The following is a 12,992-nucleotide window of genomic DNA, read 5'->3' as shown; positions in this document are numbered from 1 at the left end:
TCTGGGGGTACCAGGCAGCCCCTTCCCCAGCCACCCCGGCCACTGTTCCCTGGGCTCCGGCCTAAAGTGGCCGTGCTGGCAGAGGGGGAGGCCACGTGCGGCTCAGCAGCGAGGACGTCACGCCCCAAGGCCCTTCCAGCTCTGGCCCCCACTGTGTGCCCTGTGTGCCAGCGGCGGACGCCCACACGAACCCTCACCTGGAGCCCTTCCTGGAGTGACCAGCCAGCCACCTGCTGGCAGGCTGACAGCCCCGGACGGCCTCTGTCGTGGGAAGGGCTGGGCTCTGTTCCTACTGGAATAGACACGCATTCGGGATACAGATTTGCCTCCCCCACGGGTGGACTCCACCAAAACGACTTCCAGGATGCCCCGTTGGCCATCCCCACGTCCCACCGGCAGAGCAGGAGCTCGCTCCACGGCGAACGAGGTGGGGCCGTGGGTCCACGCTCACGGGTCTCACCGGTCTCACCGTGGCCCACCCCCCTGCAGCAGCTGACAGGACAGCGGAAGGGCCTTTTGAAGGCTGGTTCCAGCCCCAGGGAGGGGGCCGTACTCTGCAGCACCGGGACGGTGTCCCCCGAAGGCCCTATGTGCTCTGAGTGAGCGTCCCACGTTTGGGGCCGTGGCTTCCAGAGCCGGGATTCATGGGCCCAGGAATCGGGGGGTGGAAATGGCCGGGGCACCCTCACTCTCACCCCTAGTGCCCCACTAGCCGAACCTTCGCTTCCCGCCCCCACGACCTTGAGCTCTGAGGTCTCGGTGGCAGAGGGAGGAGGCTTCCGTCAGAGACACGGCCATGACTCCCGCGAACAGGAAGCCAGACTGCCGCCTGGCCATTCGGGGACCCGGCGCCCCCGAACCAGCAGGCAGAGAAGGGAGGTCCAGTGTTGGCGGGGTGGAGGGGCTGACCCTGTTGCCACGGGGACATGGGACCGCTGCTCCACAGTGGGGGAAGGAAGGAAGAGTGTCTGGACCAGAGCGGGTCCTGTGGGGTGTCTCATAGTTGCAGCACCCTGGGGTGGAGGTCGATGGGCTCAGACTGAATCACCCCACCTGTCCCCTGCGGTCCCCGGCTTGCAGGCAGCAGACACTGGGGCATCCCGGGCTTCCTGAGCCTTCGAACCTGTTTGTAACCTGAACCTCCTTCGGTCTCCTCCTGTGGCGTCTCTGGAGGACCCTGGCTGGGGCATCCATGCCAGACCTGTGGACCCGAAGCTTCAGCGTCTGGGGGTATTTCATTTCCCATGGCTTCTGCTTCCCCTGAAGCTGGATTCCAGAGGGCTCCAGGCTTTCAAGTGACCCGAACACACAGAAGTGACCCATGTGAGGGCTACAGTCAGAGCTGTGTGTCTGGGGAAGGTGCCGGCCTGGCCCAACTGGGCTCCCAGCCTCCGCACTCATGACCAGACCCAGAGAACACAACTTGGAAGTCAGAAACTCTGAGGGGCAGAGACGGAGGTGGGCAGTGGCCTCAGACTGCATGTGGAACAAGTACGGAGCCCAGATGAAACAAGCAAGTGGTCCCCCTGCTCACCAGGCCCAGGGCCATGGAGTCACCTGCATTTCTGCTGCTGCCCCCATGCAGGTCCAGTCCAATATCACGATCGGGAACACCCCAGAGGGTCCAGACACAACCACATCGCTCCAGGGCTGGGAACCCAGAGGCAGGCAGAGCTGGCCTTGGATACCGAAGGGTCTTCCTTCTCTGGGTTGCATCCCACTCCCACTGACAGCCAGCTCCTGATCCTGTTTGCTGGATGTGAGGCCCTCTCGGCAGATCACCACCAGGCACCAGACGTAGGTGGTGTCCTGGGAGCACAGAGGGAGAAAAGGGTGTATTTCCCTCTGGATATGCCCCCCACCCAGGCATGCTGAAGGACAGGTTCTGTGAAGCAGGGGCTTTGGAAGGGTAGGGCAGGTTTCCAAGTGATTTGATATCGAAGCTGAATGGGATGCCAGCCGCTGGGTGGGGGCAATGTGCAAAGGGGCTTGGATTAATCCCGAGGGCCAAGGCATGACCCCACTCACCTCGATAAGGTCCCTCTTGCTCTGAGGCAGTGGACAGAGGGGAGGAGGCAAATCCAGAACCCAGAGACCAGGATGGGGGTGAAGGCAGCATCTGAGGGCAGATGGGGACGTGGCTGGAAAGGTGGTTGTGCCAACCAAGAGCAGAGGGTGAGGGAGCAGGTGGGAGCTCACACGCCACTGCCTGAACACTGGCTGGGGAGGAGACCAGGTGGAGCAATGGGCTCAGGAAAGACAATTCAGCCTGCTGGGAGTTGATTTTAAGGTGCCCGTGGGATGACCATGGAGTGGTCTAGGAGATGGAGACATGCCCGTCATCCAGCATAGGGGTCAGCAAGCTATGGCCCGAGGTCGTCTGTTGCCTGTTTTTGTATGCCCACAAGCCAAGAGCACTTGTCACAGTTTTAGATGGTCAAAAAAAAAAAATAATTAACATTCATTATCTGCTACCAAAAAACTTACTCAGAAACTGCCGTGCACCATTGGTGCAAACATGGACTGGGACAGCCAATCTGGAGCTCAGTGTGGAGGGGCCTCCGAAAGCTTAAGGGAGGATCATAATGGGATCAACAATTCTACTTCTGGATGTACCCCCCCAAAACAAGGGACTGCGGGGTCTGGGAGAGATGTGTCCACATACGTTCACAGCAGCGTCATTCACAGCCGCTACAAAGGGAAAGCTGCCCAAGTGCCCACTGATGGACAAATGCACAAACAAAATGTGGTCTGTCCATACAAAGCCTGAAAAAAGCAGGACATTCTGACACCTGCCACAATGTGGACAGACCTAGAGGACATCATCATCCTGAGCGGGAGAACCCAGGCACAAAATGGCAAATGCTGCCGGATTCTATGTATTAGGGGACATAAAGTTGTCAAATTCACAGAGACAGAAAGGGGCATGGTGGGCGCCAAGGGCTGGGGGAGGAGGAAGGGGCTTAGCGACCCCTGCTGGACTTCTCAGGCATGGAGTTTCAACAGTGGGCAGAGCCCGGGAGAGTGCCCACCAGCCAGCGAGGGTCCCAGGGTGAGGGCAGATCCCTGACAAGGCAGCACGCTTGTGTTTGCAATTTTACTGACAGCTTTATTGTGACAGAACCCACATACCACCCAGCGCATCCAGTTACAGTGTATAGTTTGGGGCACCGGGGCACTGCAGTCCATTAAATGTCTGACTCTTGGCTTTGGCACAGGTCATGATCCGAGGGTCCTGGGATCGAGCCCCGCATCAGGCTCTCTGCTCAGCGGGAAGCCTGCTTCTCCATCTCTCTCTACCTGCCTCTCTGCCTGCTTGTGATATCTCTCTCTCTCTCTCTCTCTCTGTCAAAAAAAAAAAAAAGTGTGCAATTCATAGGTTAGCACATTCCCAGGGTTGTGCAAACATTTAAAACATTTGCACCATCTAGAAAGAAGCTCCACACCCTTTAGGTTGTGCTCTGGGAAATCAGAGCCAGCCGCGACGTGCAGGAAGGGGGCCACGTGAAGAGCATGACCCTGCCCCGCAGGCTTCCTGCTGCCCTCCAAGTTGACCCCCCAGTTGAATGCAGCTACAGCAGCTGGCAGAGACACCACCACAGAATCCTGAGAAATACGAAATCGTCGGGGCGGCCACTGGAACCAGATGAGTCCCTTGTGTGGGAACAGGTACCTGAGGGTCTCCAGGCTCCTGAGGCAGAGCCCAAGCCCAGGCAAGGATTGGCAAGAGCCCGTTTGCGGAATTCTGGGGTTTTCCCTTTGCTGTGGCACCCATCTCTGGCTGGGGTTTGCCAACTGGCCACGAGGGAGGGGCAGGGGGTTTCTGACCAGAGAGAGGAGCCAAGGCCCCTGTCCTGCACAGGGAAGGCTGAGCCGCCTGGAGTCAGAGTCCAGGCCCGATCTCTGCCTGGATTGCTCCACAGGCCAGAGGTGTGACTCTGGACACAGTCCATGTCCTCCCTGAGACAGCTTCCTCCCGCAACAGTGGGGCCCTATCCCTACCTGGCCTTGGGCAGGTGCTAGCCACCAGGTCACACCCAGAGGACAGGGTGGCAGGAAGGCCAAGCAGACTCGTAAGCAGATCTTGCAGAGTAACTGGAAGCCAGTGGACACCGCAAGGCCCCCAGGGGCTCCCTGGGGAGGAATCCAGGGCCTCTCCCCAACAGGAATGGGAAGTGGCTCCCGGCAGAACTCCTTTCCCAGCAGACCCCGCCCGGGAGGATCTGGTCACCTTGGGCAAAACCCAGCAGGGCCCAGCCACTGGGCAGGCCTTCCCCTGCAGTGGGGCGGATCAAACTCTCCCACTGAGGGTTCATTCTGCACCTTCCGCGGTCCCTGCCCCTCAGACCCCTACATTCCTCCCCATCTGTCAGGGAGAAACGCTTTTTTCTCTCCTGTCTTGGGAGGCGAGGCAGCTTTCCTGAAACCTTCCCCCACGGCCCGATCTCTGCTGTGGGGCGGGAGAGGGAGGCCCCAGCCAGGGCTGGGGGGCTGAGGAAGATGGAGCCAGGGCCACGATAGCGCGTCAGCAGCAAAGGTGAGGGGCTGCAGCATAAGGGGCCAGGAAAGCAGAACGGGGTGGGGGTGGTCGGGCGGGGAGGATTAGGGCGTATGGAAATGAAGCCTCGGGGCGGGGCAAAGGCTGACCGCCGCTGGGGTCCACAGCAGCTGGTGCAAACCTCCAGACCGCCCCCCCCAGCTTCCGGGCTCCCCAAGGCTGGGGCACCTGGAAATCCCAGGCAGAAGGTGTGCGCTCGGGGTTGGTGGAAAGGCTCCCCAGGAACCTGAACTCTCCACCCCAGCGCAAGCACTTCTCCAATCCCGTCCTGCCCAGAGGGCCGCAGCACCCTCTCCCAAGCTCCGCAGAGGAACACGCCGGTGGGCGGCGGGGCGCGGAGCAGGTGTGCTCGCGGGGAGCCGCCAGGCAGCACCCAGCTTTGTGAGCGACGCTCCGCGAGCCACGCGCCGGGCTTAGGAGCTTCCTCTCTGGGCCGGGCCTGAGGCCGCGCCCTCCGCGATTGGCTGAGACCCCGGCCCCCGCCCCCTGGGACGCAGCGGGTGGGCTGGGCTGGGTGGGGTGGTGGCGCGGGGACAGAAGGCGGGGCTCGGCGCGTGCCGCCCCCGGGGGTCTCCCGCGCCTTCGGGATAGCTGAGCCTTCGCGAGGCCCCGCCCCCTCCCACGGCGCGCGCTGCGCGTGCGGATGATCCACAGCTCTGGGGATAGCTGGCTGGGCGCGGGGGTGGGTGGGTGCGGGTACCGGACAGTTGCACCCGGGGCATGTGGACGCGGCTCAGGCAGCGGGGTCGCACTGAAGACCTGCTGACAGCGCCCGGAGGTCGGGCGGGGGCGCACACGGGACCTGCGAACTGCGTCTTGGGGGGCTCACTAAGCACCTGTTGGGAGCTCAGGTCCCACCCGGGCCCTGCAGACTCCGCCCGGGGAGATGGAGTGGGGGACGCGCTCGCGCCCTGGTGTTTGCAGGTTGTGTGCGCAAGGGGGAGGGCGAAGCGTGGCGGGAGGGCGAGGCGAGGGAAGGAGGGCCTGAGAAAGGAGGCGGCGGCGGCGCGGAGGAGGGTTATCTATACATTTAAAACCAAGCCGCCTGCGCCGCGCTGGGAACACCTGGGGAACGTCCGGCCGCACGCGCAGGACACGAGCGCCCCACGCTCCGAGGCGCGCACGGCCTGCCACCTCCTGGCCTCCTGAGCCTCGCTGTCCCTGGGCCCCAGACGACCTGGAGCGCGTGCCCCGGGGAGTCGCTCTGCGGCACAGTGCCAGGGCCTCCCTGGGGGTTCTGTCGTCCTCCCACCGGCCCCCGCCCCCGCCCCCGGCCGCTCCTCCTGCTGCGCGCGGGGGCTCGGAGGAGTTGCGGGACGAGTGGATGCGGGCGCGATGGACAGCGGCGCGCTGCCCGGGCCCGCGCCCTCCGTGCCTGGCGTCTCGCGCGGCTGCGTCCCTCGGCGGCGACCCACATCCCCAGAGCTGCTGCGCTGCAGCCGGCGGCGACGGCCGGGCGCGACGGAGAGCGGGGGTGGCGCGGCGGCCGTGGCGCGGCGCAATGAACGCGAGCGCAACCGCGTGAAGCTGGTGAACTTGGGGTTCCAGGCGCTGCGGCAGCACGTGCCGCACGGCGGCGCCAGCAAGAAGCTGAGTAAGGTGGAGACGCTGCGCTCGGCGGTGGAGTACATACGCGCGCTGCAGCGCCTGCTGGCCGAGCACGATGCAGTGCGTGCCGCGTTGGCCGAGGGGCTGCTGGCGCCAGCCGCGCGCCCCTCCGCGTCCTGCGGGCCCCCGGGGACCCCTGCCGCCGCCCTAGGCTCGCCTTCTTGCGCTTCGTCGTCCCCGGGCGGCGGGGGCAGCTCGGAACCCGGCTCGCCGCGCTCCGCCTACTCCTCGGACGACAGCGGCTGCGAGGGCGCGCTCAGCCCCGTGGCGCGCGAGCTGCTCGACTTCTCCAGCTGGTTAGGGGGCTACTGAGCGCCCCGCCCGCCCCCCCGAGGTAACCTCCAGCGGCGGGGAACTAGGGGGTTGGCGCAGGGGCAGCCGGGCGGGGTGGAGTGGACAGCCTCGAGGCTAGCGTCCCCGGGAGCAGCCAAGCGCAGCGCCTGGCCCGGGTGACGGTTTTGATTTCGCTCACTCTTCATTTTCCTCAAACTTTTTCAAGCCTGTGCAAGACCAGCGTTTGTTTGTCCGGGATTGCAAAACTTCCTCTCGCTGCTGCGCAGAACGGGTGGGGGGGTGTGGGGGGGCCTCTAGCGGGTGAGGCCCCGAGTGCGCGCGGATCCTGGGGCAGAGCAGGGCGCTGGGAGGCGGGGTGACTTTGCATTGCAAATCGCGCGCCAGGCCCGGGTGGCAGAAATGAGTCGGCGGGTGCCGAGCCCTGACTCACTGCGGCTCTGAGAGCGCGCCCCGCCCCCACCCCGGCCGGGGCCACAGACAGAATCCGAGGCACCCACGGACTCGCGCTCTAAAAGCCACCAAGCAAACGAAACTGCAGACTTGGCTTGTGGGCGGTGGGGCCCGGCCAGATCCCACACTAATGCGCGTCCCCGTCCCCCTCCTCTCCCAGCAGCAGCCCTGGACTCCGAGCGGCCAGCAAGTCACCCCCTGGGAGCCAGGTGGTGGCCCGCGCCTCGGGCCCACTGTCCCCGCGGGCGAAGCCACACCGAGCCAGGACTCCGCCGACAGGTTGCCTGTGCCGTCCAGCCTGACCAAGTGCACATGTGGAAAGGGTCCCCGCCTGACCCCGCCCAGCTGGCAGCTTCCTCAGACCCCCACCATCCTACCCAGGGAGGTTCTCCACTGGGATCGGGCTGGGGCACCACCACGGAGGTTTCTGGAGGGGACAGGATTTTATAACTACACAGAACTTCTCTGTTGTGCATATTAGTTTGAGCTGCCCAGGAACACTCGCCATATGAAGACTTATTTTTGTACCAAAAAAAAAAAAAATCCCCAGACTTGGAACACAATAAAGATGTCTACTCCCGCCCCACCCCACCACTGGAATTTTCCAACCAGGCCAAGATCTGGACACCCGCTGCCCCTGAGGGGCTGTGTCCCTGGGAGGCGTCCCCTTGCAGTGGCTGTGTGGATGGAGGGACAGCTCCCGCTGGGGACCAGACTTTGTGGGAAGCCTGTTTTAGGGCAGGTGGACTTCACAAATAGATCAGTGCTGTGTATCTGGTGTTAGGGGTGCCCTCTTCATGCCCTGAGGCCCCCATTTCCCAGGTGAGGGCAGGGCCTGGGTGGGACTGTGGGACCCAGCAGGTGGGGTCACCTCTCCCTGTACCCCGACCCCTGCTCTGTGGGGTGGGGCCAGAGGTGTGAGGTCTGGGGGTCCAGCCTGGTCACCACTGCCCCAAAGCAATACACCCTGTGGGGCAGGGAGCTGGTGGCTGTCCAGCAGGGAGGCTGAGGTCTGGGGGCGCTGCTGCCTGGCACAGACATGAGGGTCTGGCGCCCGGGGAGGTCTGAGCTGCGGCAGGGGTGAGGGCTGCCTTGTCCAGATCCCTGCTGCTCACCACCAGCTGGGTGGCCTCGGCAAGTCCCTCGACACACGAATGGGTGGGTGACAGCAGAGCTGCCCCATGAGGCTGTGGGAGGATTTGAGTGGTGGCCCTTGGATCGAAAGCCCTGTGCTAGGCCCCCCGCCCTTGGGCCTGAGGCTTCTGCCCACCTCTGTTTAATGGCTTCTTGAGAAGAACAAGGAAACCGCCCCTGCCACCCCCACCCCCACCCCCGGCCCCTGGCCCAGGCTCCCCCAGCCAAGAGAGCCTGCGGAGATCACTCAGCCCTACCTTTGACCGGGGCCTCCAGCGCTTTGAAGTCTGGCTGGGCCCAAAGCTCTCTTTTATTGCAGGGGTGGGGTGGGGCTGGCGGGGATCCCCCAGGCTGCTTTAGGGTGCTAAAGGCACCCCATCCTTTGAAAGGGAGTGGTTGGGTCAGAGCCGTTGGAACCCCTGGGAGGTGCGGCCACCAGTGTTGGCAGACAGCAGGTGGCTCGGGGTCACCATGGTGACGGGGTTAGGGTCATGGTGATGGGGTCGGCGGGTCTGAGGAGGCTCAGCCTGGGCCACAGTCACCAGAGCAGCTGTGGCTCAGGGCTACAGGGCTGAGTGACCAGGCCTCATCCAAGGGACAGAAGGGGCACCCCACACCCTTCTCCTAGGGACCCACTGCCTGCTCAGTGACCTCACTGAACCACAGGTCCTGGGATTCCTCACCTTAACCCTGGGGACAGGCCACAGGCCTGGACAGAGGGTGGTGGGGAGCGTGGGAACCATCGCACCTGGGTCAGGGAGGAAAGCTTGGGAGCATCGGCCCCTCGGCCGCAGGCCTGAGCCCGTGCTGTTAGGAGACTCTGCCAACCGTAAGTGCTATCACCTTCGTTTTGCTGTTATTCTGGACAAGTCCAAACATATGCAAATGTTCTAAAACCCTTATTGGACACCGTCTCTGTACCGGGAAGTGGCCGGAACTCCCATGAGGGCACACAGCAGTGTGGGTGAGTGTGTGGTCAGACCGGCTGGTGATGGGGTCTCAGAGAAGCCTCCATCACCCACGTCCCCACGGGACCCAGGCCCCCGTGCCCCCCCGCCTCTCCCGCCCCCACATGGCTTTGAAGCAAATCCCAACCTCCCGTGTGGGCTGGGAATTCTTCATGCGGGCCTCTGCGGGAAACCCCAGAACCGCTCCCCGCTCGGTGAATGGTCCCTTTGGGGGGACATACCGGCTGGTCTCCCACAGCAGGTCTGGAACGGCAAGTGGCAGGTCTGGGACGTGCTGAGTGGCCTGCTGGCCTCTGTCAGCCTTGTCCGTGGAGGGCACGAGGCCGCTGCTCAGCTCTGTGTCCCGTTCCAGGAGGGACACCCGGGATGGGAGACACGGATGCCCACACGGATGTTACGTGTCAAGTGTCTGCGTCCGTGTTTCTTGTCTGGGAGGGGGAGGGGCTCCGAACCAGACAGATGATCAGGTTCACACGCGCTCTTAGAGGAGATGCGGTGTGTCCCCACTCCGCCTCCGTGGGCAGACACGCCTGCAGTGACCGGACAGGGTCACTAGCCGGGCAGGGGCTGTAGCCGGCGCTCAGCCCGGACACCAGGCATGTCCCCTGGACGTGCTGGCCTGAGTGCTCGCCCCAGTTGGGGGTCCCCATCCGTCCTTCTCCGAGGGCCGAGCACTGCTCCACCTTGCGGGGCCGGAGCAGCCGAGCCCCTGACGTCACAGAGCCTGAACACGGTGGGAATCTGATTTGAACCCTGGGCAGCTTCGTCTCTAAGCCTCGCTCTGGCCTTCCTGGAGGGCGTGGCAGCAGGGGCCGTCCTGGGGCAGCACCGCAGCCCAGGAGCCCTGGTCCCCACTTGGGCCTGGGTCTGCCGGAGGGTTCCTGGGCTCTGCCAGGCACCTGCAGCCCAGGCCTCGCATCCCACTGGAGGGTGGGGCTGATTCCTGACCAGGGGCCAGAGGGTGGGGTTAGCTTGGGGACCCCACTTGATAAGATGGGGGGTTGAAATGGTGCTTTGGGACCAGAGTTAAAGCTGGACACCCTCACTCGGGTGCCCGCACAAAGTCAGACTCAGGGCATTCTGGACCAGGCGGGGCTGGGACGACACGAGGGGCGAGACGTTCCGGACGACCAGCCCCCCGGGAGCTCTCACTGGGGGTCAGTCCGTTGTTCCCGTCTGCTCACGAGAGCGGCCACCCCAAGGAGTCCTGCCTTCCTGTCCTTGGGGGCGTGTCTGTGGCCCAAACTTGCCCAGTGGCTTTGCCCTGACCGTGTCAGAAAACAGATGTCCGGGGGCTCTGCTGCCCCAGGACTGTCCCGAGGGTGGTGGGTCGAGTACAGAGGTCCAGGCACCCAGGCTTCCCTTATCCGGCCCACCCGGTCCCGCTCCCATTCATCCCAAAAGCTTCATTGGGCACCTCCTCCTTCCAAGGACCTTCGGACAGACAACGTGCCAAAGGGCAGCCCCGCCCTCACGGACCCTACATCCCAGCGGGGGGCACGGGATCTAATCCACAAGCAGAACGATGGGTCGGTCATAACGCTGGCCAGGGATGGACGCACTGGGCCCCGCGGGGAAGGAGCGGGCCATGGGTCCTTGGGGACTCTGTTCCTGGGCAGGGGAATGGGATCGACTCACATGGCAGGAACGTACGTGTATTCTGTCCCCCTGACCTTCACCAGCAACAGCGTGTTCAAAGGTGAAAGGATTGAGACTTTCAAGCCAGCAGCCAGAGAACGTGGGATCCTACCTGGCACCAGGCCCGCACATCTGCGGATCTCTAGTCCCCGGGGCCGGTCCTGGTACTGCCCCTCAGAGCTGGGGCCGGTGGGGCCTCACGGAGAGGCAGCGGGCACTGGGGTCCTGCTCCGCGAACGAACGAGATCCCCCAGACAGCACAAGATGCTGCACTTAGCCCTGGAGAGTGGGCCCAGCAGCTGTGGCAGGAGCGGCCCCCGGGCTCCACCCAGAGAGGCAGCAGCTTAGCTGGGTCCGGAAGCAGGCTCACCCGTGGTGAGCCCCTGGCTGGAGCTGGACCAGAGGACCCGTCTCTCACCCCTGGGGGGGACTCAGTGACATCAACCCTTGTGTGTGCACAGTAATGGGGGGGAGCCTTGAGAGGGAGGAGGGAGGGAGGGAGGAGGCAGGGAGGCCGTGCAGGTGCGTGGCTTCTGGGGAGCGGGGGGCCCTCCCCAAGGGCTGGGATGGTGTCTTCCCAGCTTCCAGGTCTAGTTCCCACCAGATGTCTGGGGACACACCTTGGTGAAGGGCCTGGTCGTGACGGGGAGCAGGGAGCGTCCTCCATGGAGGGTCTCGAGCACCAAGGCCGCGAGACCACGGGGGGACGCTTTCATGGAAGGAAGACGGGGAGCCTCGAGGGTACCTTGGGGAGTCGGGGGCTCTGCTGGGCCAGGAGCAGAGGGTAGAAGTCCCGGGGGGCCGGAGTGTCCTGGGGTGGAAGGGAGACCTGGCTGTGTGGTAGGGGATGGGAACCCTTTGGGAGCTCCTGGGGGGCCTGGGAGAGAGCAGGAGGAGGCCTGAGTCAACATGGGGGGGATGACAGAAGGATCCCAACCTGGTCAGGATCGGGCCCTGAGAGACTCAGGGAGGGGTAAGGGAGAAGAGGGTCCACAGGGGTCCTCACCCTTTCCCAGCAGTGGAGCACCAGGGCGGTGGGCAGTGGGCATGGCCACACCCTCATCTTCGCGCCCAGGAGCCTGGGGACGGGCCAGGGGACAGCGTTCCTGAGCCCTGAGCTGTGCAGCTCTCCCTGCCCTCTGGGGATGACGTGGGGTGGGGCAGGCCCCCCAGGAACCCACAGGCTCGAAGACGAGGGACCTGCTGTTCCCCGTGTACCCCTCCAAGGAGTCTTGCCCCCACCTCCAGGCCCAGGGAGACTCACTGGCGGACCCGAGGCCCACAGGTGCCCAGAGGCCTGCAGGTTTGGTGCCAGAGAGCTGGGTCGAAGCCCCCATCACGCCTCCCTTGGGCCCCCACCCCGTTGTTCTTTTCTGCAGGGAGCGCTGGTGTGAAAGGTCGTGCCGGCAGGCAGTGGCAGGTGGGATCCGGGCGCAGCTCGGGCTTCCGGACACCCTGGCTCTCCAAGGCCGGGGACCTGGGGAGGGGCAAAGTCCCGGGTCTGCTCCAGAGGGGATCCCGGGGGCCCTGAGACTCCTCGGCTGGGTCTGGAGGAAAAGGAGGGTGACAGAGAGAGCCTGTCCTGACCCCTGCCCCCTCCCGGGGCCCCATGCGTCCCACCCTGCCCCCCAGCCTCTGGCCGTGATGAATGAGGCCAATCAATCCCGGTGGGGGGGGTGCCAAACGCCACGGAGCGCCCTGTAGCCTGCACACCCGGCCTCCAGCAGGGCCCCCCACGGAGCCTGGGACCCCGGTGCCCCCTTTATACTGAAATGGGCCTTTGTCACCAGAGCTCCCAGAAGCAGGGAGGGGCTTGCTGACGGGGGTCACCCTGCCGGCACCTCCAGAGCAGCCCCTGCCCAAGGCCACATGCCAAAGGGGGTGTGTGTGCGTCCCTGCTGTGACAAGGTCAGGGGACGCCAGGGCTCTGGGCCAGGCCCGCCTGCCCGCCTGCCAGCAGCAAAGTGAGCAGTTGGGACAAGCAGGTCCAAGCGCACGCATCTGACCATGGTGCTGGCAAAGCCGTGGCAGGACAGGGGCCTGGGCCGCGGGAGAGGCAGCACGCCTGTCGAACACCACAGCTGGGGCTGGGGACGCTGACATGGCAGGACTCACCGCCTCCCCGTCTCCTCGCCGTCCTCGCCGTCTCCTGGTCCCGCTCACCATCTCCATCCTGAGGCCTCGCTCCTTGGCCTGTTGACCGCTGGCCTCTCCCTGGGCCCTCTGGGTGCGCCTGGGTGCGCCTGGGTCCACGATTCATGTAGGGACATCGGTCCTATAGGATCTGGAGCCCCCTGGGGACCTCCCTTAAGCTGATGACTTCTGGCCTCCATGAAGACTAG

At 64.4% G+C, this 12,992-nt stretch overlaps 1 protein-coding gene across 2 annotated transcripts; it reads left to right on the top strand.

The window, feature by feature from the left end:
- Positions 1–5,893: 5,893 nt before the first annotated feature.
- On the top strand, positions 5,894–7,559 carry ASCL2 (achaete-scute family bHLH transcription factor 2). Of its 2 annotated transcripts, none has more exons than XM_044261228.1 (2): positions 5,894–6,500; positions 7,074–7,559. In XM_044261228.1, exon 1 carries the CDS (start codon positions 5,894–5,896, stop codon positions 6,476–6,478), a length of 585 nt encoding a protein of 194 aa, XP_044117163.1. In that variant the 3' UTR covers positions 6,479–6,500; positions 7,074–7,559. The 2 variants fall into 2 exon arrangements, with proteins under 2 accessions (XP_044117163.1, XP_044117164.1); XM_044261229.1 differs by having other exon boundaries at positions 7,071–7,559.
- Positions 7,560–12,992: the final 5,433 nt, after the last annotated feature.

This window comes from Neovison vison, chromosome 7 (genome assembly GCF_020171115.1).
Source record: "Neovison vison isolate M4711 chromosome 7, ASM_NN_V1, whole genome shotgun sequence".
Classification (NCBI taxonomy): domain Eukaryota; kingdom Metazoa; phylum Chordata; class Mammalia; order Carnivora; family Mustelidae; genus Neogale; species Neogale vison.
Note: the sequence above shows the minus strand (reverse complement) of the source record. Positions and strands in the feature narration are given on the sequence as shown.